General features: G+C 41.3%; 3 protein-coding genes across 5 annotated transcripts; 2 read left to right on the top strand and 1 right to left on the bottom strand.

The window, feature by feature from the left end:
• The first annotated feature begins 600 nt into the window (after window positions 1-600).
• On the top strand, window positions 601-6,855 carry il17rb (interleukin 17 receptor B). 2 transcript variants are annotated; one of them, XM_085780937.1, is made up of 8 exons: window positions 601-722; window positions 2,117-2,220; window positions 2,349-2,484; window positions 2,586-2,621; window positions 2,719-2,748; window positions 2,859-2,939; window positions 4,231-4,514; window positions 5,390-6,855. In XM_085780937.1, the coding sequence occupies exons 1-8, from the start codon at window positions 689-691 to the stop codon at window positions 5,792-5,794; spliced, it is 1,110 nt and encodes a 369-aa protein (XP_085637063.1). In that variant the 5' UTR covers window positions 601-688; the 3' UTR covers window positions 5,795-6,855. The 2 variants fall into 2 exon arrangements, with proteins under 2 accessions (XP_085637063.1, XP_085637065.1); XM_085780939.1 differs by having other exon boundaries at window positions 4,231-4,505; window positions 5,390-5,955.
• Window positions 6,856-7,525: 670 nt separating this feature from the next.
• On the top strand, window positions 7,526-17,510 carry actr8 (actin related protein 8). The gene is made up of 13 exons (XM_085780936.1): window positions 7,526-7,778; window positions 8,764-8,934; window positions 9,100-9,210; window positions 10,820-10,924; window positions 11,027-11,200; window positions 11,391-11,484; window positions 12,355-12,487; window positions 12,679-12,832; window positions 12,989-13,084; window positions 14,019-14,159; window positions 14,263-14,572; window positions 15,939-16,102; window positions 17,092-17,510. The coding sequence occupies exons 1-13, from the start codon at window positions 7,656-7,658 to the stop codon at window positions 17,233-17,235; spliced, it is 1,920 nt and encodes a 639-aa protein (XP_085637062.1). The 5' UTR covers window positions 7,526-7,655; the 3' UTR covers window positions 17,236-17,510.
• Window positions 17,511-18,100: 590 nt separating this feature from the next.
• selenok (selenoprotein K) lies at window positions 18,101-21,395 on the bottom strand. 2 transcript variants are annotated; one of them, XM_085783065.1, is made up of 5 exons: window positions 21,291-21,395; window positions 20,816-20,906; window positions 20,357-20,431; window positions 18,612-18,707; window positions 18,101-18,434 (listed from the first exon to the last, which is right to left on the bottom strand). In XM_085783065.1, the coding sequence occupies exons 1-5, from the start codon at window positions 21,307-21,309 to the stop codon at window positions 18,431-18,433; spliced, it is 285 nt and encodes a 94-aa protein (XP_085639191.1). In that variant the 5' UTR covers window positions 21,310-21,395; the 3' UTR covers window positions 18,101-18,430. The 2 variants fall into 2 exon arrangements, with proteins under 2 accessions (XP_085639191.1, XP_085639192.1); XM_085783066.1 differs by lacking the exon at window positions 18,101-18,434 and having other exon boundaries at window positions 18,608-18,707.
• Window positions 21,396-26,119: the final 4,724 nt, after the last annotated feature.

The raw sequence follows: 26,119 nt of genomic DNA, 5'->3' as shown, positions 1-26,119 counted from the left end.
TGTAAGTAGTTGAACTAAACAGATGAGCTATTATTTCATGTAAGACTGTAAGTTATCTAAGTGATGTATTTCTGGGGTTTGTTTACAGAAAGTAGACTGTTCTTCTCGCGGTAAGTTGTGATGTTTTACTGATCTCTACAGCCTACTCGATCAGCAGACAGTGTTTGAAACTATAGAAACAAACTACTTAGGCTGTATACTTCTCCTTTTACTTGGAGAAGTAAAATGCTATAGTATTTTACTTCTCCAAAGCTTATACTTGCATGAAACTTTTCATAAAATTTTCTTTTATAGGCCTATTTCAAGTCATTTGCATGGATATAGTGAAACGTCTATCACCTGTAAAAGTAGCCCACCAAAATAAATACCCTAAAATTGATTCAATTGATATAAAAAATTGGCTAACAAATGGAATTTAGCACAATCTGTTGTCACTTTACTAGTCTGAGATCATCATACTGAATATTCTTGTTGATGTGAATACTGGAAACAGCTTAGTGCCCTCTAGGGTTTCAACATAAATTGTCACATAGGTTTCACTTTATTTCAACAGCTGAATAAGCACATTATTTGTGGACCTCGATCAACACCATTGTCATTTGTTTCAGGTTTTCCTACTTTTAGTAGTACCTCTCCGTCTTTCCTTGCGGGCCTGGAAGTTGAACAAGTGACAGTGGAAGGACAAGACATGCTGAACATTAGCTGGGCAGTCACAATTGATGGTAGGTGCAATCACCCTCAGAATTGATTATTGATGAAGTTATTCAAATAAAAGGAAGTACTGATTACTCATTATTTGCTATAACAACGAAAGCTGTTACACATTAGATATTCTCGTATCTCTCAGTTTTCTTTACTCGACACACAGGACTTTTGTACAGTGGCCCTGAAAGCTCAAGACACTGCAACTTAAAGGGATAGTTCAACATTTTGGCAAATTTGCCTATTGCCATTAGGCTATCCCTATAGGTTCATTACCTTTAATTGTCAGTGCAAGCTGTTTTTAGATCGGTGGGGCAGGGACGCAAGCTGCTCACCTAAAGGCTGGCACACATTACAGGATTCTTCAAACCTTCACAAACAGTACGTTCACCTTTCCCTCATCAAAGTCACCAAATACGCAATCCAACAACTCCAAAACACTCTCGTGGAGAAGTTGTGGCCTGCACATTCACCACGTTATGAGATAATAATGGAACATTTCGAGATTACAAGGCAAATGCGTAGCCGGAACTACATTTCAGGCTGCTGGGCGGAGTGATTTCAAAAACAGAAGTAGTTCCAAGTATCTGCTTCATGTGTCGGAATGTTAACACGGGCGAAAGGCGAAAGTACTGGTCGCCTCCTTGGCGTTAGCTGAGCAGCTCACATCCCTGCCCTGCCGATCACCAACAATAAAAGGTAATGAACCGATAGGGATATGGCAATAGGCGAATTTGGGTAGTAGTAGTAGACCTAAGAGACATACAAAAACAGAAACAAGAAGCCTGACATACTTTTTCTCCTCGAGCAGCACACTGTGTGGTTAGCTGGCAGCTATAACTGCAAAACCTACTAACTGGGCCACCAGTTGTAAACCAGCACTCCCATTTTACAGCGAAAATGCAATCAGCAATAATTCTCATGTTATATTTTATTCATATATTATTTTTAAAATGTTATTGTTAAGGGCCAGAGGCTGGCCTTCAGGCACGCACACACACAGCAAACAAACAAACAAACTTTGGGCATCAAGGGGCAAAGGGGCAGGTGCTCCAGCACCCACCGCTCCCCCCTCTGCACGTGCCTGTTCAGCATAAGATGTTGTTGAACATTTAAAATAATAGATAAAATGTGGATAGACTGCCCTTCACCTACATTTATGTCCATCGCAACTTGGACTTTGGCAGTTAGAGGGTAGGAAGAATCCCAAGGGGTCTTGCAGCTGGTGGTGGATTTTAATCTGAAACTGGAAGATGGAACTTCAGGGTCCTGGATTGTCATGTGAAATTAGGTGGTGAAAGGCAGTTAGGCCAGCAGAATGATCATGGAGGTGACAAAAGCAAGAGGGAAAAGATGATCTTCATGACTGAACTCTTCCTAAAAGAAATAACATTTTGATTCTCTGTCTGTCCAGCTAGCATCGACTATCTGACTGGCACATTGATCAGAACGGGACATTCATCATACCTCTGCAAATACAACCCAAGTTTAAGCAGAGAAGACATCAGTGAAGATCAGGTGCTAAAGATGTAATCTGCAACAATAAAAGTGAAAATGCATTTGAAACTATGGACCTACCAAAGTGTGTGTGAGGTAGAAAAGGTTAGAATAACTGAAATGACTGTCCATCATCTTTTCAAACCCAGAAATGGTTTCATCTTTTAGTAAAGGCAAGGTACGGTGTCTACATCCTCATCCAAGCTGCCAATGTCCCTTTGCCTCCAATGAATAGTGGCCCGACTTATAAGTCTACAAATATTACGATATCTCGTCCAACACTGAGTAAGTTTTTCATTATTATTATTATTTTGTTAAAAATAAAAAATGTATCAAAACTTCAAAAGTGTTAAAATGGTGAGACTGTCTCTTAATTGTCTTTGCAGCAGTTACACTGAGCTCTACTCAAGCCCCTACAACAGGTGAGCGATCACATTTGCTTGTGCAAGTTTGTAGTATGTGTATATAATGTACAACAAAAATATTGATTTTATCTATCTTTGTTACTTCTTTTTAAAGTGCTCACTTCAACTGAGATCACTACTTCATGTGAGAATCTACAGTTAAAACACTAAATCATGTAAACCTAAGCATAACATAGACAACTCAGTACAAGTGACATAAGCAACGTGGTGTGTGTTTTGTGTTTGTCTGTGCAGCCTTCAGAACAGAACACCGCATTGGACTCATTTTCGGAGGACTGACCGCTTTGATGCTCCTGTGTTCCTGCTACATAATATGTAAATACAACTCTCAACAAACATTTGTGCCTTTATTTGCCAGGACAGAGAGACTGGGGGAATGACACATAGTAAATACCAGCATGGTCTTGGAATCGATCCAGCCATCACTTCTTTGGGCAGTGCCAACACGGGACATGCTCTCAAACACTAAGCACCCCGATACATCGTGTTTAAAACATGAATTTTGTATTAAATTGCAGATGATGAATAGGAGAAGAGTCAACTTAAAGGGATAGTTCATCCAAAATTCAAATTTCACTCATTATCTACTCACCGTCATGTCGACTAAGGGCTGGGAGAAGTTTCAGAGTCCTCCGTGCCTTCTCTGAGTTACAGCGGGGCTCCGTGCAGCACTGCATGTCCATATGACGGTTGAGAACGGAGCTCACTTTTCTTCATCCAAAAAGACACACCAAAAAACATCCAAATACCTCCATAGTGCTTGTCTGTAATGTCCCTCTTGCCGTGAACTGGGTGTCAATGCAAATCACGCAAGATTTGGATGGACCAGGAAGAGCAGTGCTGGGAGCTTCCGCTACAAACAAGCTTAAAACATAGACTTATTTAACTTTTTTCGGAACAATTTCTCATGTCGGGGCTTCAATACAAGAGGGACATTACAGACGAGCACCATGGAGGTATTTGAATGTTTTTTGGTGTGTCTTTTTGGACGAAGAAAAGTGAGCTCCGTTCGCAACCGTCATGGACATGCAGTGCTGCACGGAGCCCCGCTGTAACTCAGAGAAGGCACGGAGAACTATCCCTTTAATGCACTCTTCTGTGTGTGTGCATAACAGGGCTTATTACAGTTCTAATTTCAGCAAGTGCTTTTTTCTGATTTGATTTGTGATGCAATGAAAGACAGAGAGAGATTTTTCTATGAAATTATATTTTATTGCAATTGAGTCAGGGAGAACTTACAAACAATACGGCATCTACATTGATATCAGTTAACTCCGAAGCAGTCTTTTGCCCCCCGGTTGCGCACCCACCTAGTATTGTTTGTACACAAGAAACCTGTCTATAGACTCGGCTTTCATTTGAGAATTCACAGTACCTGTGACGGTCTGGGAGACGCTGTGGCACTTATACAGGTGCATCTCAATAAAATAGAATATCATGGAAAAGTTTATTTAGCCCATGTCAGTAGGCACGACAACACGACAAATGAGAATCTAGATGGTTATCTCCGGATTTCCAAATGAGACCTTTGAGACACTGTACTATGTCTGTCACCCTGTGCTGAAGATTGCTGACCTCTCCTTCCCAATGTTTTCCTCCACCCCAGATAAAAACTGTGGAGCCAACATTGCCGAATCATTTGGTTTCAGAAGGTTACCTCAAACTCCCATGGTTCCCGTCCCCGTGCTGGTGGTGTACCCTGCTGAGAACGCAGCCTTCCAGCAGGCCGTGGTGGCCCTGGCTGAGTTCCTGCAGTGGCACGGCGGCTGCAGTGTGACTGTTGACATGTGGCAGCAGGGGAAGATTGCAGAGCTGGGGCCGATGCGCTGGCTGGCAGAAGAGGCCAAGGCTGCAGAGAGAGTTCTCATTGTCTGCCCACAGGTGCAGATTGTCCTTTTTTTTTATCATCTATTTGTTCCTGTCTGATGAGAAGTGTATATGATGTTACTGTGTGACCAGGAACTTTCTAGGTTGTCTTATCTTATCTTATCTTATCTTATCTTATCTTATCTTATCTTATCTTATCTTATAGTCTACTTGCCAACAATGAGTACCCGGAAATGTTGAGTACCCCAAAGTTTTATGTTAGAAATAGATAGTATGGGTCCCCAGTATTCAGAAACTGCAGGATGCTAACTTATATATATTTGAAATCCATCAAAATCGGCCCACTGGCGGTTAAAATCTGGTCACTTCCGGTTTAGACAGCCATTTTGAAAATGTCAGAAATGGATTCAGCATCATCAATAACCCCCAAAACCACTCCAATATTGCCCAGATCAGCCAAGTCAATTTTATTGAAATATTGCCCATATAGGCAATTATGCTAATTTATGCTAATTATTTCAGTTATGCTAATTGCCCAATATAGCCTATATAAGTTAGCACTTAGTGCCCAGTTACTGGGGACATAAAACTTTGGGGTACTCTCAACATTTCACAATGGGGCCCTATGGGCTGGCAAGTAGACTATTATCTTATCTGTTTGGCTATAACCAATACGTTATCACCTTGGCATGGAAAATAACTCATTAATAAATGATCTTTATCTTTGATATTTAGTGATCAACTTTATAGACCTAATTTTGGGGTGTGTCAACAAGAACTATTGTGTTAATCTTTGGAATAGATTAATTAACAACAACATCTTCTACACTGCCACAGTAAAGTAAAATACCACAATGCTGCATTTAAACAGTGTGTTTGTAGTGATGAGTGAAGAGTTGACTTGTTCATACTCCTCGTTTTCTCCTCTCTTCTCTCAGCTCTCTTCACCGCCCAGCTGCTCTCCTCCCAACCACAACTTTCCAGCAGCCTCCGTCCCAGCTACGGCTCATGACCTCTATCCCCTCATTCTCAACATGGTTGCCGGCTTCACAAAAAGTGCCAGTGACCTGAGGAAGTTCTGGGTGGTGCAGCTGGCCGAGCAGCAGGAGAAGAAGCAGAGGAGCAAAGCGCTGGAACTGAGGGCCTGCAAGACTTTTTGTTTGATGAAGGATCTGAAGAAACTCTGTCATGGTCTTCATACTCACAGGGGAGACAAGAAGAAGGTCTCAGATGTGATCTTCAGACCAGGGATTTTCTACAGTGATAAGAGTACAGTGAAATTAAGAGAAGCTGTAGAAAAGGTTTTCCAGAGAGGTGGAACCACCGAGAACATCCCTGTCTGAACATCTGTGATGAGAACATTTAGATTAGTATCAGAATATTTTTTTACTATTTCTTTTACTCTTTTATAAATTAAAAAAAATAATAATAATAAAAATTAACAGATGACTTATACATTTTTCTGTCACCAAAACCTAAGCTTAGATATTTCAGGGTCAATACAAGCCTCTTTTTTGTTTTGTTCATTTTATCCAGTTTTATTTGTCTTTTCTAGTGGTATAATGACATGCTTCAAATATGCTTAGCTAGTTGTTCATCTGTTGTTCACCATGTGCCAAAACCATGTTGAAACTTCCAGGCTGGTCAACACCAGCTCAAAGAAAGGAATGGGCAACAACTGTCTTGAGATAATTTTGTATAAATGTATAAATACATTTGTATTTATGTGTTTGATTGTTTGTCATGCTACTTTGTATTGCCCCCCTCTTATTTACCAAGAGAAAGAGATTTGAAATAGTAATATGGTTGTGTACAACCGTATGTCCTTTGCACATAAAGTATGCAAAGAACCATCCCCTAAATAAAGAGGTCCTTTGGTGTTGGTTCTTCATAGAATCGTAGCTTTTTGAAAAAAAAACCACTACTTTTTACTGTAGCCTATACCATAATATTTTTAACAGCTTCCATTATCACCACAAGAGATTTTGTTTGTTTTACTGAAGGCAGTTTTATTTGTATAGCCCATTTTTACAAACGGTTTGTCTCAAAGGGCTTGGGCAAACTACTGTCTGTGGGCCATACTGTATATGCAGCCCAATGTGCTTTTTAATCTGGCCCATCAAATATTGGTACAAAATTGACCAAATTATAGCAAAGACATTAAACTTTGATGCACTGACAAAAAAAAAAGGGTGTCGAGTCAACTGTGTGTTTGTGTGCTTGCTTTGTCCTTGTGGTGGAATGAAGAGGTTATGTGGGGGAAAAAATCCATGTTAAGGGACAATTAAAGTCTAAAGTTCACACAAACACTCTCCATCCATCTAATACTGGCCCGGCCGCCAAATTTTAAAACTCACTGTGGCCCCTGAGCCAAAAAGTTTGCCCACCCCTGATTTAAGAGCGTTGAATGCCATGGTGGTAGCACTTAACTTGTGTGTACTTTGTGCTACAGAACATTGTTTAACACTGATTAGACTGAAACAGTTTTGTATCTGTACCCTACATGCATGTGCACGTTACACACAGTAGAAGTAGGCCTACATCCTGGTAAGGTGTCTGTCACAGGCCCATCACAGAAAATCAACAAACACAGTGTCAGAAGTCTGTCTGAAGCTTGTGGCTGATGGTGAATCTTCAGTGTCACAAAGATAATGGTTTGTAAACTATCAACTAGATTTATGTTGAAAGAAAAACATGATTACGTTACAAATAATATTTGTAAGCTAATTGTAATTCTGTTACTTTTTATTTAATCAGGAATATGTCATATCCAAGTTAGAATAAAATATTATTTTGAGTTCCTAAAATATATATTTTTTTAAAAATAAGAAAAGTTCCTTAAATCTATTCAGAATGTATTAATTGAGTATATCTGTAGGTCATTTTTATGTATTTACTTGCTTTCTATTGGAATTATTGTTAATATATATTTAACTTATACATTTAGCCTACTTATTTTGTATATTCTTTGTAACAAAGAATAAAGATATTTTATAAAAATAAATAAAAAAATAAAGTAAAAAAGAAAAAAAATCCATGGACCAACAGAAACCGCGGCTTTGTACCATGTGACCAAACGCGGAAGTACAATCCGCCGCTGCTGCAAAAACGTTGAATTGGGTTTGGAGCTTTGGAGGCTGTGTTGTGTACAGCGGGAGTTACCATAGTTTAACTGTGAATATTTGGGCTGAATTCAAAGACAGGATGACACAGGCTGAGAAAGACCAGGACAGCGGGAAGGAGAAAGAGAAGGAGAAAGAGAAGGAGCAGCAGCGCGGGGTGAAGAGACCGATCGCTCCTCCGGCCATCCCAGAGCCAACACAGGAGGTGAGCTGAGTTCAGCTGAGTCCATCGGGTCTATATAGCCTATCTGTGGCTCACTTGTGAACATACTAATAATAACAGTCTATTATTTTTGGATTTTTAACTGACTGCAAGTGTTGAATCCAGACGGTCAATACTTTATTGCTTTAGTACTTACTGTAGTGTAGGTCACAACTGTCACAACAGAGTTATGGATATTGTTTAGACACCAAAAAGCATCATTAAGACAGTTAATTAAAGCCCACAACACAAGACAGCATGCATGAGCTGAATGATTAAACCTCAGTTCTCTAAACGTAATAAAGTACAAAGGAACAGCCTCAGACAACAGTAACAACAATTTAACTCACAGGTTATAATAGAAGCTAAGCGCCACCAGCTGCTGTAGTTGTAATGTAGGAATTAATAACTTTAGGAAAACCTCATTTAACCCACATTATCTGAGGATCAAGGACTATTGCCATGCATACTTCAGACACTACCCTGTATGCACAGTCTCTGATCTCTTCATGGAGGTTCTGAGGCTGACTCTTTGTTTCATGGTTTTCAACAAAAATGTAAACTTAAATCAGTATTGAGGGAGGCACAATCGCATTCATCATTTTGTAGAGGTATACTTACTTAAAAAGCTAACCTGGAAATCATCCACTCCAGCCTGTCTGCTCAGTGTCCCATCATTTTTTTTAATTCAAGAATCCAGAACAGCTCCTGCTTCGTATTTATTATTCAGTACTTTTTTGTCTTTTCTATTTTTTCTCTTATCTTATACTCAAATGGCAGGCCAAACCCCATTATAAATTATGATACCTCATTTTACCAACTGTTTAAAAACCTGTCAAACATCCCACTCAAACTTTGGTCCGCAGAGTTGAACAGTTGTCAGCTTGATATATCCAAGTCTCATATGATCCTCCTGCATGTTGCTGTGTATGTACGTTTGTATTTGTCATGGCTTCTGATAACTCCTGTTTATTTTCGTCTTTTACAGCAAATACAGAGTAATTTTGTGGTGGTCATCCATCCTGGTTCGAGATCGCTGCGTATTGGCAGAGCAACAGACACTCTTCCTGTGACAATCCCACATGTGATAGCACGCAGACATAAGCAGAGTGGACAGCCCAGATACGAAGATGCCTGGCTTTTAAGAGAAGGTCTCAATGTGAGTCTAAAAAAAAGTCACAATCGAAATGGAAATCTAAATTGAACACGAAGGGCTGCATTCCATGAACAGTCTTAGGCACTGTCTTACTATACTGTTCAGATTCATTTCATATCCAGGTTATTTTGCCCTTGACCTTCATTCCCTCTTCATTCTTTCCACCAGAAGCCAGAGAGTAAAGAGCAGAGGCAGAACGGGCTCAAAATGGTCGACCAGGCTATCTGGTCCAAGAAGATGTCAAACGGTGTGCGGAGGACTCCTGTGTCTGCTGAGCAGGTGTGTTGTATGAAAGAGTGGGAAAGAGACGTGAGAGAAATAACACTGATGCAAAGCAGTTGAAATTGTATTTCCTATATGAAAGGTGCTATTTTTATTTTTTATTTTGGGGCTTTTTATGCCTTTATTGGATAGTATCCACAAGTTTCCAAACGTGATCTATGGTCAAAACTGGAAGCCGGTTTTGGTGGAATTGTATGTTACGTTTCCATGGTTTTCAGTCGTTGTCATAGTTGCAGTAAACGCATTGATCTATTAACGCTGGCTTTTAACACGGATGTCAATTTGTGTGATATCCATTGTTAAAAGCTGGTGTGATGATCCATGCGTTTTACAGATTTTCATTGAAAAAAAAAAAAAATCCATGCATTTACCGCGACTACTGAAACCATGGAAACGTAAACATAAAATTCCACCGGAAAAGCAAAACCGGCTTACGTTTTTGACGTTCGGAAAAAGGTGGATAGTTGAGAGAGACAGGAAGTGGGGAGGCAGAGAGAGGGGGAATGACATGCAGTAAAGGGCTGCCCGATGCAGGATTCAAACCGGGCTCATCCCACTGCGCCACTCGTCGCCCCAGGTGCTAAGAGCAAAATAACCTATAAATAATGAGAACTCTTAATGTTTCCCTTTATTTTAGTGCAAAGAAGTACATTATTAAGATGTTTACATTAAATGAACTGTCCTTTTACAAAACATGTTATGAACAACCTGAAATTTCATGAGAAAAACATGCAACATGCAATTTCAACAATATTATGCCTCTTCTGTCTTTAATGTAATTTTCACACATGGCAAATTCATCCTGCGGGCCGGATTGGACCCTCTGGTGGGCTGGTTTTGGCCCACGGACCGCATGTTTGACATCCCTGGCTTATATAAAGCATGGGTGATTGGTCTAGTGACCTCTGTTGCTTTTGTGGTGTATGTAGTGAACTTGTGGACAATAATTAAAAACATTTTCCACACATCAAATAAAAGATGAGAAACCAGTATGAAGATAAAATTACAAACAGAGTTTTTAAAGCAGAAGTAAGCGATCCGGTCGTTTTGGCTAACTTCTTGTCAGCCGATGGAGTTAGCAGTCCCCGCCCTCCTCCCTACGTCACCGCATGCACGCGCATCCCTTGGTTGCACACACAGAGAGGACCGCCCCTTCATGCCGTTCTCTCTCCTCATTGGATAAAGGTTGTAGGATACAAGGAAAGTTTTCTCTCCTGTCAGAGCAGAGCAGAGTGACTGACAGACCCGTGTTTCAGACCAAACACTCTATGATTGCCGTCGGAAGATATAACTATTTAAGACTTATATTAACACAAACATTCCGCTTACTTCTGCTTTAACTGTTACTTTTTACCGTTGCATGTTAATGCAAGACGTCACGTTTCCAAAAATACTAATAAAGCACAATAAAACACACAACACAAGCTAGGCCCTTCATAATCCAGGGGTCATAACTATTTCATATCAATACTTTATTTATTTATTATGTTAATACTCACTGTTGTGACAAAAATATTACATGAAAAAATAAAGCTTACAGTAGTCATGTCCAGTACATGCCCTTATCTGCAATCACTTATAGGAGCATGTCTGTGTCTTTGTGTAGGCCAGAGCATATAACTGTCAGATCTGTCCAGCTGTGCTAGACAGCAGCTCCAGAGTGAAGTGGACCAACACAGCCCACCATCCCCCTCATCTGGTGGGAGAAGAGGTCAGTGAACGTGTCTCAGCAAGGTTTTTTTTTATCTTATATTATCTTACATTTACCTTGAGTCTCTCTCTCTCTCTCTTTCTCTCCACCGACAATCTCCAGGCTCTTTATGTGAATCCTGCAGACTGTTATAACATCCACTGGCCCATAGTCAGAGGTCAGTTCAATGTGCACCCCGGTCCTGGAGGCTCACTGACAGCCGTTCTGGCCGACCTCGAGGCGATCTGGAGCCACGTCCTTCAAAAGCTCCTGGAGATCCCCCTCAAAGATTTAAAAGTAGGAGAAACATCTTCACCTCCTCGTATCACTTCACTCTGTGGAGGCAATGATTAAAGTGTTTCGCTCACTGAGAAGACATCTGTCAACACACTGAGTAGAGAAAAATAAACATGGTGGTCTGTAAACCTGTTGATAGTGGAAAGACTTCTCACATTAACATTTCACCTGTGTGCTGGTTCCCTGCCAGTATTACAGATGTATTCTACTGGTCCCTGATATCTACAACAGACAGCATATCAAGGAACTCGTCAACATGCTGCTGCTTAATATGGGCTTCTCAGGTATTACACACACAGTGTACATGTAGGACAGTACACACTACAAAGATCATCTTTCTCCTTAAAGGGGAATTTCAGTTTTTTTACAATATGGACCTTATTTTTGAGCATAAAATATGATCATTTACTCACCCAGATAACTTTGGTGTCATCACAAGTTGTTCTGACGAAATTAGATCCAGCCGAGAGCCGCGTATATCTGTATAATGTGAGTCTATAGGGCAGGGCAATGTAGCCTCTAAGTAACACATTATCTGCCGCGAAGCTCGTTCATTTTACCAATATTTAGTTCTGATAGGCTAGTGCTATTCCCTTCTGAGTCCGGGGTTAGCTGTTATCAACATCCGGGGTCTGTAGGTTGACCTACTGACCTCTGACCTGGATGATGTCATCTCTGAGCGCCGCGCGGATCATTCTGATAATCATCATTCCACTTCGGCATTCGGGTCCATTTTTAGTGCAACTTGCCGGAGCTTTAGTGAGTCCAGGTTGTGGAGAGGAAGCCTGAGGAAGCTGAACTTCGTCCACACCGTGGTCGGAGATGACATCATCCAGGTCAGAGGTTAGTAGGTCAACCTACAGACCCCGGATGTCGATAACAGCTAACCCCGGACTCAGAGGGGAATAGCACCAGCGTATCATAACTAAATATTGGTTTTGCGGCAGATAATGTGTTATTTAGAGGCTGCACTGCGCTGCCCTGTAGACTCGCATTATACGGATATACGTGGCTCTCGGCTGGAGCTAATTTCGTCAGAACGACTTGTAATGACACCAAAGTTATCTGGGTGAGTAAATGATCGTATTTTATGCTAGAAATAACGGAAATTTAATTTAATTTAATTTACCTTCCGTGTGTGTTTGTGTGTGTAGCAATCATCGTGCACCAGGAGTCGGTGTGTGCTACATTTGGCAGTGGGTTGAGCAGTGCTTGTGTGGTGGATGTGGGAGATCAGAAGACCAGTATCTGCTGCGTGGAGGATGGAGTGTCTCATCGGAACTCAAGGTCAGTCTGTTTGATGCAGCTCCATGAAAAATGTCTTTACCTTGGTTTGAATACAAAGACAGCGCACGCTTCTATACCTGAACACCAGAACAGTGTTAGCCACAGTGTTTGTGTTGACATCGTGTTTCTATTATATCTTCATTTTGACGTGTGTTCCACTGAACGTTCCGCCGCTCTGTTGGGATCCTCAGGTTGTGTTTGGCGTACGGAGGTTCAGATGTGAGCCGTACATTCTTCTGGCTCCTGCAGAGGGCGGGGTTTCCCTACAGGGACTGTCAGCTCTCCAGCAGGCTCGACTGTCAGCTGCTGCAGCAACTTAAAGAAACCTTCTGCCACCTGGACCAAGTGTGTGTTTTTCTTGTGAAAATCGTTTGTGAGAATAAAGCATCAGAACTGTTTCTGCTTAAACAGTTGCATAGTTGCTCTTAATAGTGGAAGAGAGAAATCTGTAGGTATTCTGATTTATTCAAAAGGTGTGTCTCTTCTACGTGTTCTCAACAGGACACGTCAGGACTACAAGATCATGAATTCCAGACACGTTTCCCAGAAGCCCCAGCGCGGCTCTACCAGGTTCGACTAGGGGATGAAAAATTACAGGTACAGTTTTGAAAAAGTGTCTCCAGCTTGTTGAATAGAATTATTCTTCATCTATGGTCGTGTTCATCTGTCTCACACCAACACCTCCACTTCCACTACCTGAGCAGTTTTAGTGTGTGAGCCAGAACATCCTGGAAATTGTGTACAAAAGCATAGTGAGTCAGTCAAACACCTGACATAGTCTGATGCTGGTAGGCAGCAGGAATGTAAAACATAAACTTGAAATGGAAAAACCACAGACAAACTGGCATATACGTTTTCTATATATTGAGAGCGAACAACACGTTTCACTTTCAGCCAAAGCATTAACAGATGAGTCTAAACGCCTGCTGGTCACATGACCTGCAGTAGTTCAAATCTAAATCAGTTGGGTTTCTTTTTTTACATTTGCAAAATTGAACAATATAAACACTCTACAATGTACAAAACAATATAAATGTACCATTGCAACAATCAAGTATAGCCAGCATCTCTATGCCAAAATATACCTCCATCTGGGCAAATAAGAATACACAATAGGTGGAGAAGAACATACCTCAAACCACACCACAATAAAATAAATACTACAGTACTGTGCAAAGGTTTTAGGCAGGTGGGGAAAAAAAGCTGAATGCTTTCAAAGATGGAAGTGTTAATTTTTTTTTTTTTTTTTTTCATCAATTAACAATTAACAAAATGCAGTGAATAAAGAGACGAGAATCCTAAATCAATCAATATTTGGTCTGACAACCCTTTGCCTTCCAAACAGCATCAATACAGCATGAATATGTTGAAGGTTGAAGATGTATTTGGTGTGTTGTGATAGATGTATGGAACCTCTATGCTTTTATGGTGAAACTGAAGGCACATTCCCACATTGTGGATGATTAAATTGTTTTATTTAATCCTATCCTATGTTTTACTTCCCCTGTTTGTGTGTGTGCACATGTGTTAGGCACCAATGGGACTTTTCTATCCAACCACATTTGGCATCGTAGGTCAGAAGATGACATCGCTCCAGTACCGTTCCCAGGGCGACTCAGAAGATCCTCATGATGAACACTACCTGCTGGCCACACAGAGCAAACAGGACCAGGTAACACACACACACACACTGACATATATCTAGCACTTTAGATAGACAGATGCTCTCTGCTCCCTGACCTTTTTTGCTCATTCTCTCATTTTGTTTCCAACAGTCCTCCAAATCTGCTGCCGATCGAAAGGCTGTCTCCAGGTCGGGTGGAGCTCTGGATGGTGAGATGAGCAGTCAAGGTGGGATGGGAGAGCTGTCTGACCTGCCCAGGGGCTGCGGGAGTGGTGGCATTGGAGGAGGGGTGCAGGGAGAGATGGAGCTTGGGTCTGCTCAGGGAGAGTGTCTGATGGGGACAGGAGAGGTGGATGAACCGCTCTCTGCTCACCTGTCCAGGAAGACTGCAATAATGAGCCAGTTTGAGAGCAAAGCACTGGGCCTTGATAAGGCAATACTGCATAGCATCGACTGCTGTGGTAAGCGGTATTTCACACACACACACACACACACACACACACACACACACACACACACACACACACACACACACACATACAGTCATACATATATCCATACAGTCCTGTAAAAAAGTATTTTCCCCCTCCATATTTCTTAATTTTTTTTGCATATTTGTTGTAAATGTTTAAGATCGTCAAACTAATTTTAATATTAGACAAAGATAACCCAAGTAAATATAAAATGCGGTTTTTAAATGATGATTTCATTTATTAAATGAAAAAAGCTATCCAAACCTACCTGGCCCTGTGAAAAAATAATTGCTCCCCATGAATCATGAACTAACTGTGATAAACCAAATTCTTTGGAAAGCTGGGTTTATTTTCACTATCCACACCCTGGCCTGATCACTGTCAGACCTGTTGAATCAAGAAACCACTTCAATAGAACCTGTCTAAGAGGGTTAGGCTAAGAGATCTCAAACAGCAACACATCATGCTGCGATCTAAAGAAAATTAAAGAAAAGATGAAAAAACTAAATCATTGACATCTATCACTCTGGAAAGTGTAACAAAGCCATTTCTAAAGCTTTTGGACTCCAGTGAACCACAGTGAGAGCTTGTATCCATCCACTAACGGAGAAACCCAAGAGTGCTTGACCTTGAGGTCATGAACTGACGGCCGGACGTTCTCCTTCAGGATCTGCTGGTAGAGACCAGAATTCATGGTTCCATCAATTTCTGCAAGTCATCCAGGTCCTGAAGCAGCAGAGCAGCCCCAGACCACCGCACTACCGCCACCATATTTAACTTTTGCCATGCTGCTGCTCTTTTTATGAAATGTTGTGTTACTTTTACACTGATGTACCAGGACACACACCTTCCAAAAAGTTCAGCTTTTGTCTCATCAGTCCACAGAATCATTTCTCCAGATTTTTGGTGATGATAAAGATTTTGGAGTGTTGTTTTTGCTCAGCAGTGGTTTTCACCTTGGAAATCTGCCATAGGTGATATTTTTGCCCAGTCACTGTCTTATTTTTGAGTCATGAACAGTGACATTAACTGAGGTCAGTGTGGCCTGCAGGTCTTTAGAAGTTGTTCTGGGTTCTTTTGTGACCTCCTGGAGGAGTAGTCGCTGCGCTCTTTGAGTATTTTGGTTGGGCGGTCACTCCTGGGAAGATTCACCACTGTTCCAAGTTTTCTCCATTTTGTAAGCATTCAATAAGGGGGCAAATACTTTTTTCACAGCATTGTATATAGACATAAAGATATCTGTCACATATTACACACATGTTAGTATCTTATTGACAAGAAAGTAAGAAATAGAATATTATCTGATGCCATCTCATTATTATTATTGTTGTTTGTATGGTTATTGTTATTACAGCATCAGACGAAACCAAACGAAAGATGTACAGCTCCATCCTGGTCATAGGAGGGGGGCTCATATTTCGTGGTGCTCAGGACTTTTTGTTGCACCGGATAATCAACAAGATGCCACCGTCCTTCAGGAGGCTGGTGGACAATGTGGAAGTTATCACCAGGCCAAAGGTAACCAGGTCTTTGTTTCACATCGTCTTATAAAAAGACAGAGCAGAGCTGCAGTAATACTGTAGGTGTTCAGTGGCTTGCGCTTTAAAGGGATACGCCGACATTTTTTTTTTTTACGTGTCTTACCTCACTCCCGAGTCCATGACAAGCAGATAGACACCATCCTTTCGACTGTGCGTGCAGTAACAAGGGAGATAGAGCCCGTATCGCCCGTAATTAGCTTAGCTCAAACACTGGAAGTGCATAGGTAGTGTTAGCCTGCCTCGACCTAAAGTCATCAGAGACACTCTTCAGCAACTCTTCGTCTCAGAGTTGACAAAACTCTCCGGTAAGGCATCTTGAGCGGTCAAATGCCGGTAACGGGACGAGATCGGTCAAAACGGAATTTGGTTCAAGCTAGCTACATCGAGGGTAGGTTAGCTTCCTATTTCAAAGTTAAAGCACAAATTCTATCGTCATGGTTTTCTGTATGTAAAGGGCAACAGGTGTTGTATTTTGTGGAAGTAACCGGAAGTGCGTTGGTCACAGCGGCTAGCTTGAGTAGCGCCGAATTCGTCCGAACAAAATTGTAAACAGCTGGTATTTAGATAAATTAACGACACACTACTGATCTAAACGGCTACTTTCTCGCCTAAAAATGTTTGAAATGTCGATAAAGTGATATATTTAGTTTAGAGCTCAAATGAAATCAGCTTCTGACTGCTGATTTCGGCTCGGGTAGGAGGCAGGCTAACACTACCCATACACTTCCAGCGTTTGAGCTAAGCTAATTACGGGCGATACGGGCTCTATCTCCCTTGTTACTGCACGCACAGTCGAAAGGATGGTGTCTATCTGCTTGTCATGGACTCGGGAGTGAGGCAAGACACGAAAAAAATGTTGCCGTATCCCTTTAAATATGACTATGCTGTACATACAGCGTAGAGCGATGATGTAATGCTACACACAGCTCCTCTAATGTACTCTACACTGATTGATGTATATTCTAGGACATGGACCCTCGTCTAATACCATGGAAGGGGGGATCAGTATTGGCATGTCTGGATACCACCCAGGAGATGTGGATTCACCAGAGGGAGTGGCAGCGCTTTGGTGTCCGAATGCTCCGCGAGAGAGCCGCCTTCGTCTGGTAAAGGGTGAAACCAAACTCAGCAGTGCATTGTGGGAAATATGTTGACAGTATTACTTTGTCAGTTACAAGAGTTACTGCTAACACCAAAACCTTCTTCAGTAGCGTGAGCTGGATGTTGGCCCAAAAACAGGCAATTAATTTGAACAGCATTTTAATGGGGAAGGAATTTGACATGTAAATATTACTTTAAACTGTCCATGTTAATGTAAGTTTGAAACTGTAAATAAACTTCTTACCAATCGATGATGGAAAAAATGTGTCTTTCTTGGAATTATGAGCATATTGGACTCTTATCTTTAATCCAATGCAAGTCAAGTGTCTTTGCTAGTTTCAGACCAACACAGTTGCCATTGTCTCATCCAGCACCCATGTTGTTTGAATAGGAAATACACCTGCACCTATCTAAACACCATGTGTTCAGTGTTTAAACAAGGCATGGTCAAGAGCATTGTTGATGCAGTGTGAAGTGATTGGATAACTGACCAGCAAAACCCTTATCTGAGGTCAGTGGTGCAGCATTTCAAGACACACAGAGTGAGCTGAAAATGACCTGTGATGTTGCTGTCAGTCAGGTGAACATTATCATGCAGTCTCAGAAGGTCAGTGCTTCTTTGTAATGTGTTGTATGCATAAGCCACAGAGGAGCTTCCTTCTTATCACTTGGTAAATCATCAGTGTTTCCACTCGTCACCTAATTGTGTTCAATTTTGTGATGTATACTATACTATTATACTATTTTCATCATAGATTTGCCACACTATGGCATACAGTATGTATGCTAGCTCATTGGTCAGTATTATCCAGCTCTAAATAAAGGCAAGTTGGTCATTACCAGGCTTGAAAATAATGGAACAAGACAAACTCAGTAATGTCATAACAGTGCACATTTTTTATTCAAACAAAGGGATACAAAACACAGACAAACTAATGATTCCCCAGAGGATTTACCATAAGATTTCAGTGAGGCAAGACTATAGTATAGAATACTATAGAAGACTATAGTGGAAGGGTAGAAGCAGGAAAAGGGAAGTATGCAGCTGGCTGCTTCATCAACCCTTCTGGCCCCTACGTGTAGGAATTCCCAGAAAGGCATCAAGGAGCTGCTCAGGGCAGCGGCAGCCAATGAAGAGGGGCTTCAGCACTGATGCCAGCAAATGGACAGGCAGAGCCCACGCCTACACATTCAGTGTAGGCGTTTACCTAAAGTGAGGGGTTTAACAATGAAGTAATGTTGCATTAATGTCATGTCCAAATAGCTGTGGGACAATTAAACATTACATCAAACAAATTACATTTTGAACCAGATAAATAGAAGTTAAGGATAACAAGCGGTTTATCCAATGAGCTTTTTTAATTCAGAAAACAACAATTTTCTACCTTCCTCATCCTCCTCCACCCATTGGTGGAGCGTTCGGCCCTGCATTGTGGTTTACTCTTCCCATACGCTTTCTGCCACCAGGGGGACCTGGAGGACTGCAGGAGCAAAACAGAGGCACAAAAGAAAAGAAATAGGTAAGTGAAATATTCTTAAGTAAGGCTAATTAGAATAATAATAAAATACATATTTTTATATTATTTTCCCTAATGTCACATGCTTGAAACATGTACACAAGAGACTCTGCAGTCAACTATGTGCACTGGGGAGTAAACTCCTATGTATAGAGATTGCCAAGACACGTGACCAACTGGGCGGCAACGTCATCAGAAACGCAAAGGATTGTGGGTATCTTTGGCCAATTTCCCCCGATCTACATAGCGCGCTAGACATGGACAATGTAAATAATAACAAAAGTACAATAAAAAACAGAATTAACTGGCACAATGCAGCGGGCAAAGGAAAACAACAAAGAACCATACCGCCTAAAACTAAATCCAGCCGCAAATAAACGATACGAGGACAAAATAAAGACAATCAAAGGGCTGGATCCCTATGAACATGGTGTGGTCCGCTGACATTAACCTGCTGCCCAACTTCCAGCACCCATATATATATAATTATTACACGGCTCTATTAAATGCTGCTCTGATTGGTCCAGTGCTGCGTTCTGCGGTCTGTTATTTCTGTATAACGGACCTTCGTCACGTATAACAGACCGTTGCTAAGGACGGCGCTCTGATCAGCGCAGCACAGAAAAGAGAAACTATGCAGGATATTTACCTTGTGTTTCATTTTTACCGTCATTAAACAGCGTCGGACTAATAGTGATGTTAGAGATAAATGACTTGTAACTTGTTACAAGGAGAGTGGAGGCTCCTTCCACATCGCTGCTGGAAACCAAACCTGCTGATCAGAGCCTCTGACCCGGTGTCACAGCTCTCCTCCTCTCGGTGGCACCGCGGCTCCGCGACACAAACGCACCCCGTAAACAGTAAAGTTAATCTCTTGTTTATGACAGATACGACTACACACAATACACACATCTTAACACGTGTATGGTAATCTATCGATCCACTGATTGATTATCAAAGGCTTCAAATGCACGAACGGGAGGAGGCTCGGCAAAACAGCGGAAGTGACCCGGTCTTGCAGATTCGCTAAATGCAATTTTAAATCGATGAAAGTCGTATTTTGATCAACATTATGTTTCAAATTAATTATTTCACTCGTAAACCGTGTAATAAGCGGGATAATGTACAGTTGGTCGGTTGTTATGGAGAAATAAACCCCTTCATGTTGAATGAAACCGGGTTCCATACAACCTGTCGGGGTTTATTTCTCCATAACAACCTCCGAACTATACATTATCCCTTACTTATATGGTACTAAATGTAACTTTTTGCCCTGTCTATCGTGCGAACGACTGTTGCAGTTCACAACACAGCAGGTTGATGGCATCTTCAAACCAGAGCAGTAGATATTTGAAACTAGCGTTCTTGCCTCCACAAATTCAAAGTCTGGGGCGTTTGTTTGTGCCAAAGTTTCCCACAATGCTTTGCGTTCCCCGCCGGGAATACGTCATGATGACGACACGCTGGCAATCTCTATTGATCAGGTACATGCCACAACTTTAAGTAGGCTACAACTCTCAGATTAAGTTATCTTCATTGTTTGGAACAAATGGAAATGAAAGGCAAGTCATATCATGTGACAGTAGGGGAATTACTGCACCCCAGGGACCTACCCTCTGCCATCAGTGAAGCGTGTTGTACTCGAGGTTCCATCCTTTGTCAGGTCCGGGTAAATCAATGTCCTGAAACTGGTAGAAAACACACAAGTGTTACATACAGGTTTACTCAATTCTTTGATTTATGACTGAGTATCTGGTAAGTGTCATGCACATTGCCATCAGATAAATGATAAAGCTAAATTAAGCTGGTGATCATGAACAATACTGGACTTGCCAAACATCAGATTGGATTTAATTAGAAATTTCTTCTTTTTATATAATTTCCATCTTTATTAGACGATGGAACTTGTCTGCTGACTAACAACACCTGAAGAACAATATAACTAGACAGCCAGACAGCTACCAAAACATTTCATTAATCCACCTGTGGATCAAAGTGTTTCCAATATCACGGATCCATTGTAGATAATAAGCTGGACATTTGGTTTACATGATTGAGTGGCTCAGACTTACAACAGGCCGACAAACTCCACTGCTCCCCAGAGGAGATCGGCCAGCAGTGACAGTCGCCATGGCGACTGGGTCCTGCTGTCTAGGACCTGACCTGAGGACAGCAGAGATCAGATGGTGGATGAGACGTGATGTGAAACGCACTGTTTTAAAACTCGTCTTTAGTTTACCCTTTATGGCGTCGACGGTTCGATTTACTTATTGACTTAAACTGGCCTTCGATAACTTACTGTTCACCAAAACACACTGAAGAAACGACTGATTTAACACTGAAAGTGAATGACGCTAACACTGGAGCTGGGTACGCTGAGGCTAAAAGCTACAGTAGCTAACAAGCTGCTAGGTAAAAAGGACCGCTGGTCTCACACATGTAACTGCTGTTGTTGTTATTAATGGGAAATGTTAGATTATATTTGCAATAAAGATGGAAACGAACTGTAAATGTGCGAAAACTATTGAAACTGGAGAAGCCACTCACCATTAGACACGTACACCATCTTGTACAGAATAACACAGCTGGGACGCTGTTTACTATCGGCGTTCTACTTCCGGGTACAGCGTTGGTCGACGCGCATGCGTAGTACACATGGATGTATTAGATCCATGGTAGTACTAGAGTGCCTAGAGAGAGGCTCTCTCTAGGCACTCTAGGTAGTACCACAGTCTATGGGTAGTACATATAATACATCCATGGTAGTACATCTGAAGAAAAAAACTGTTTGTTGGACCAAGTGCTTTTTATATCATAAAACAAAAGACGTACACTTGTTCCCGCGATAACTGAGTGATTTATCTAGAGATGATATAAATACAGTTACGGTTTATAAGCTAAAATCCATATCTCAAACATTAGTGAATGTTTAATGGTCCGTTTTTAATTAAAGTTTAGATACATATTAAAGTATTCATTCAATAGGAGGCAGGTGGTAGTGCCATTTTATTCAGATACAATCAAAACAACCTACCTTCAACACATAACCAACAACTTTATTTTAAAGTGCAGTTTAATGGAAATAAAGATGTTGTCTGCACAGAGCCTGCTGTTGCACCGCAGTGAACAGCAACCGTGACTGTATAATTAACTGAATGCTCATAACACCTCAGAAACTCCTAAATTGTGGAAGAAGATTTTGCATAATATTGTAAAATCGGTTAAAAACACTTTATCACCCTTTAAAAATTATATAGTGCAAGTATCAAAAGTGGGTGCACACAGTGAATTAGACAACAGTAACCCATTTGTTACTTGATTTGATTTTGAAAGTACCAGCTTCAAATGTGCTAATAGCTTATTTACATCCCATTCTCCTGCAACAGCTAAATTTAGTAGACAGGATAATCACATAAGGTGAAGAACAGAACTCTCATCTCAGTATAACCATCATTGATGAACAAATCAAGGCATTATTTGTAACAACACAGTAACATAGAATACTGTTACACATTGGCTTGACAACCATTTTCCATTATTCTGGCTAATTGACAAATATCTACTGTACATTGAGGTAAACCAATGAAAAGTGTCAGTACTGCAGTAGAAAAGCTGAAATACAACACATAAGATAATGTTATTCCATTCCACCCTCTTCGTATTTTTGTGAGTTGTGATCTATTTCTTCAGTCACATCCTGTGCTCTATTCAGAGTTCGGGGTTAGCCTTAGTGCGCTGTCTTCGCTGACGAGGGCTTCTAGTTGTGTTCTCTCTTCAGACTGTGCTGGTGTTGTGCTCTTGCACTAGGCTGCTGTTCACCACTCTTTGGCACTCTTACTCTCATCACTAGGTTTTTGTGTATCACACTCCTTGTCAATTTCAGGTTTATTGTTCTTTCCATCTGGTCTCTTTGTGACAGTGTCAGTCTGAGGTTTTTGATTGGCTGCTCCTCTAAAGATACCAGCTTTGTGAAGCTCACGTCGCACAGTTTTCACTGACACAGAGCGAGAGAGGTGTCTGTTCAACTCTGCAGTTATTTTTGTGGCCGTATACTCAGGATGTTCATCGACTATCCTCAGAAGTGTTTGCCTGTCCTTCTCAGTGAGCTTTGACTTGCGTCCGCTGTTCTTCTTCGCCGATGCCGTTCGTCCATGTTTGATGTATACAGTCATAACTCTGGACACTGTTCCTCTTGCCACATTAAACAGCTGTGCTGTTTTGGTGACGGATGCACCAGAGAGTCGTGCAGCAACTATTTGGCATCTTTCAAACTCTGTCAAGTCACTCATAGTGTTAATTGACTTTAGTGGGGCCAAACCCAGAGGACAGACAGGAAGCAGGCTCTGCTATTAATGTAAATAGGTGGTCCAGAATCATGTACCATAGGTGTTGTCATTTTATAGTCACAGGGAACTGTTGTTGTGGTCTCTCTTTGCTGCTCTGCAAAAGAAAGAAATGGGATGATTAGGAGAAAAAAAAAAGCAAATTACGGACACTTGCTGTCACTGTTCCCTCTAAGGTGTTTTACTGTGCAATTGCTCACTGCTCCCCACCTCTTTGCCCAGAAGACAAAAAAAGTTGCACACTCAAATATCCCAGACTAGTTTACTGTTTATTTCTCCCTAATGTGCGCTTCGAATTGTGAAATGTATTACCTTAACCGTGGTCTGTAGTGCAACTGCGATTGAAGTTTTTGCTTGAGAATTATTATTACTGTTCATATCAAGAATGCTTCTGCGCCAAGAGTTGATGACACCAACTTGATGTTAGTTATTTTTTGACATAATTGTTCATATGGCAATAAATGCAAACTCTATTTTGCCAAAACAATATAGTATTTTGTTATCATTAACTGTAACTGGAGTAGCCTAGGTAATGTTGTCAAAATAATCTGTTATTAATCATAATAGTAATAGCCAATAGTATTGATATTTGGAGTTGGAGAGGGGAGGCCATAGCACCAGCATGTGGGTGTACTGTGTATGCTCAAGCTTTCGCTCACAGTCGCTCAAGCAGGTCATCAGGGAGTTGAATTTCTGCTCAGGAGTTTTGAAAATTAGAGGGAACGTTGCTTGCTGTAGTCTATCACCATGAGCCCCCTGTCACTTTACACATCAGTGTAGTCAGCTGTCAGAGACCTCACCTGCTTCAGCTGCTGGAAATAAACTTGACACGCTTCAGACTGTGAAGTAACCAGCAACTACAACGCATTAAATAAGCCTTTCGACATAAAAACCACTCGCCATCAGCTCTGTTTCCGCTGACAGTCAGAAAATGTTCAGTCAACTTGATGCACACGTTGATGTCATAGACTGTAAAAAGAAGGTTGATGTTCGATGCTGCAATCTACGCTAGCCAGGTGTACGAGATTAGCTGCTGTCAACGTCCCAGTTAACTGTCGTTTTACCGACATGGAAAATTTTATTCTACGCAGTGACTTCCGCATTGAAATAATATATTGTTATATTTTACTTACACTTGTGTCCAGAGGCCAGCCTGTCCACCGCTCTGTCTCACCGAGAGTCTCATCCGTTTCATCACGGAGACCACACATCCGGTAAGAATTTTTTCAGAATAAAAGCACGCGGTCGGCTGTGACAGTTCTCGCCTGCTCACTTAAAGGGGTAGTTCAACATTTTTGGCAAATTCGCCTATGGGCTCTATGCACAGCTCCACCACTTCCTGAATTTAAGGCAGGTCTAACTGATCTAATCAGTTTGTAATCACTAATCACTAACTGATTAATCCAGGTGTGTCTGAGTAGTCACAATGGTCAGACACACCTGGATTAAGTTTGTCCAATAATGTAAAACAGGAAATGAAGGACCTGCCTTAAATTCAGGAAGTGGTGGAGCTGTGCATAGAGCCCATTGCCATAATCCCTATAGGAGTAGGTTGATTACCTTTAATTATCGGTGCAAGTTGTTTTGAGATCAGCGGGGCAGAGACGCAAGCTGCTCAGTGAACACAATGGAGGTGAACGGTACAGGTCCCGTTTCCCTCATCAAATTTATCATATAGCTATCCAACAACTCCAAAACACTCTTGTGGAGAAGTTGTGACCTGCACATTCACCACACACACACACACACACACACTATAGCCACTCCGGAGGTTCCCTTTTCCAGTGGTGCAGCAGGAGTAGACAAGGATGTTCACTCTAAGGTACACCAATTAGGGCTTAAATTAATGATTTTCACGCCAGTGGGAGACTTATCAGTTATGGAGAAACAGCTCTGCAGTGCTGCTTCCATTGGTCTACGAGGGTCAAACCCTAAAGGTCCTCAAATCAACTTTTTAATGCTGTCATCCCAATGGTTTATCAACATAAAATCTGAATTTTCATTAAAACTAACTGGTAACAGAAAGATTAAAGGAAACTAGATAGGGAAGGGGTAAACATACAATGTTTTTGCATCAGTATGTTTATATTCAGTAGCTCCTAGCTAAACAGTTACAACAGTAAAATGGTGATTATCTAGTGATGCAGTACAATTTAAAGCAGAAGTAAGTGGTCCGGTCGTTTTCGCTAATGCTGCGTTCCAGGCAGGCTTTTGAAATCGTAAATTACAGCTTCAAGTCACAACTTACGACTTTGTAGCGTTCCAGGCAACCCACTCGTGTTTTTCCGACCTGTTTTACCGGTGAAAGTCACTATAACGGCCACTCGTAACTTCCGACCGGTGAACTCGTACCAGATCGAACTGGTACCACTTCACGGTCGGAAAAATACGAGTTTCCTTGAACGCACCATAACAGTCCTCGTCCCTACGTCGCCACATTCACGGCGTTCCTTGGCTGCACACACAGCCCTGCATGCCGTTCTCTCTCCTCATTGGATAAAAACTGTAGGATACGATAAATGTTTTCTCTTCGGCTCAGAGCAGAGCAGAGTGACTGACAGACCCGTGTTTCAGTCCAAACACTCTATGTAAGTGATTGCTGTCGGAAGATATAGGCTAACTATTTAAGACTTATATTAACACAAATATATCACTTACTTCTGCTTTAAGAATGCACATTTCAAAATCTCTTTCTCTGGATGACTGTGAGAGACCAATGAGGGTTATCTGAGGAATCAGTTTACAACTTAAAAGGCTGTGTTTGTAGCACTGTATCCACATAACTGACACAGGAGGGGGATGAATAACAGAAAACTTGTATTTTCTTTTGTTGAAATCATTGCACAATACAGATTCATATGTAACACAGAGAAACATTTTTATGAGTTAAATAGACAAACCAGGGTTAACTTTAACACCTTCAGCTTCTCTCTAAATTGTGTCTACCCCCCTTTTAGACTTCTCCTCCTCTGTCTCAGTTAAACAAACATTTATGACAAGATAGTGATGCACAGACCAAACTACTCCTTGTCA

Source organism: Trachurus japonicus, chromosome 7 (assembly GCF_045865225.1).
Source record: "Trachurus japonicus isolate A0001 chromosome 7, Traja_1.0".
Lineage (NCBI taxonomy): Eukaryota > Metazoa > Chordata > Actinopteri > Carangiformes > Carangidae > Trachurus > Trachurus japonicus.
Note: the sequence above shows the minus strand (reverse complement) of the source record. Positions and strands in the feature narration are given on the sequence as shown.

What these genes read in the sequence shown, in the direction of transcription:
- il17rb (XM_085780937.1), top strand. Translation starts at nt 689, where the DNA reads ATGCTGAACATTAGCTGGGCAGTCACAATTGATG. An exon ending in AACTGAGATCACTACTTCAT is followed by an intron (nt 2,749 to 2,858) that starts GTGAGAATCTAC and finishes TTGTCTGTGCAG; the next exon opens with CCTTCAGAACAGAACACCGC. An exon ending in TCTGCCCACAGGTGCAGATT is followed by an intron (nt 4,515 to 5,389) that starts GTCCTTTTTTTT and finishes CTCTTCTCTCAG; the next exon opens with CTCTCTTCACCGCCCAGCTG.
- actr8 (XM_085780936.1), top strand. Translation starts at nt 7,656, where the DNA reads ATGACACAGGCTGAGAAAGACCAGGACAGCGGGAAGGAGAAAGAGAAG. An exon ending in GCTTAATATGGGCTTCTCAG is followed by an intron (nt 11,485 to 12,354) that starts GTATTACACACA and finishes TTGTGTGTGTAG; the next exon opens with CAATCATCGTGCACCAGGAG. An exon ending in AAGTTATCACCAGGCCAAAG is followed by an intron (nt 16,103 to 17,091) that starts GTAACCAGGTCT and finishes TGTATATTCTAG; the next exon opens with GACATGGACCCTCGTCTAAT.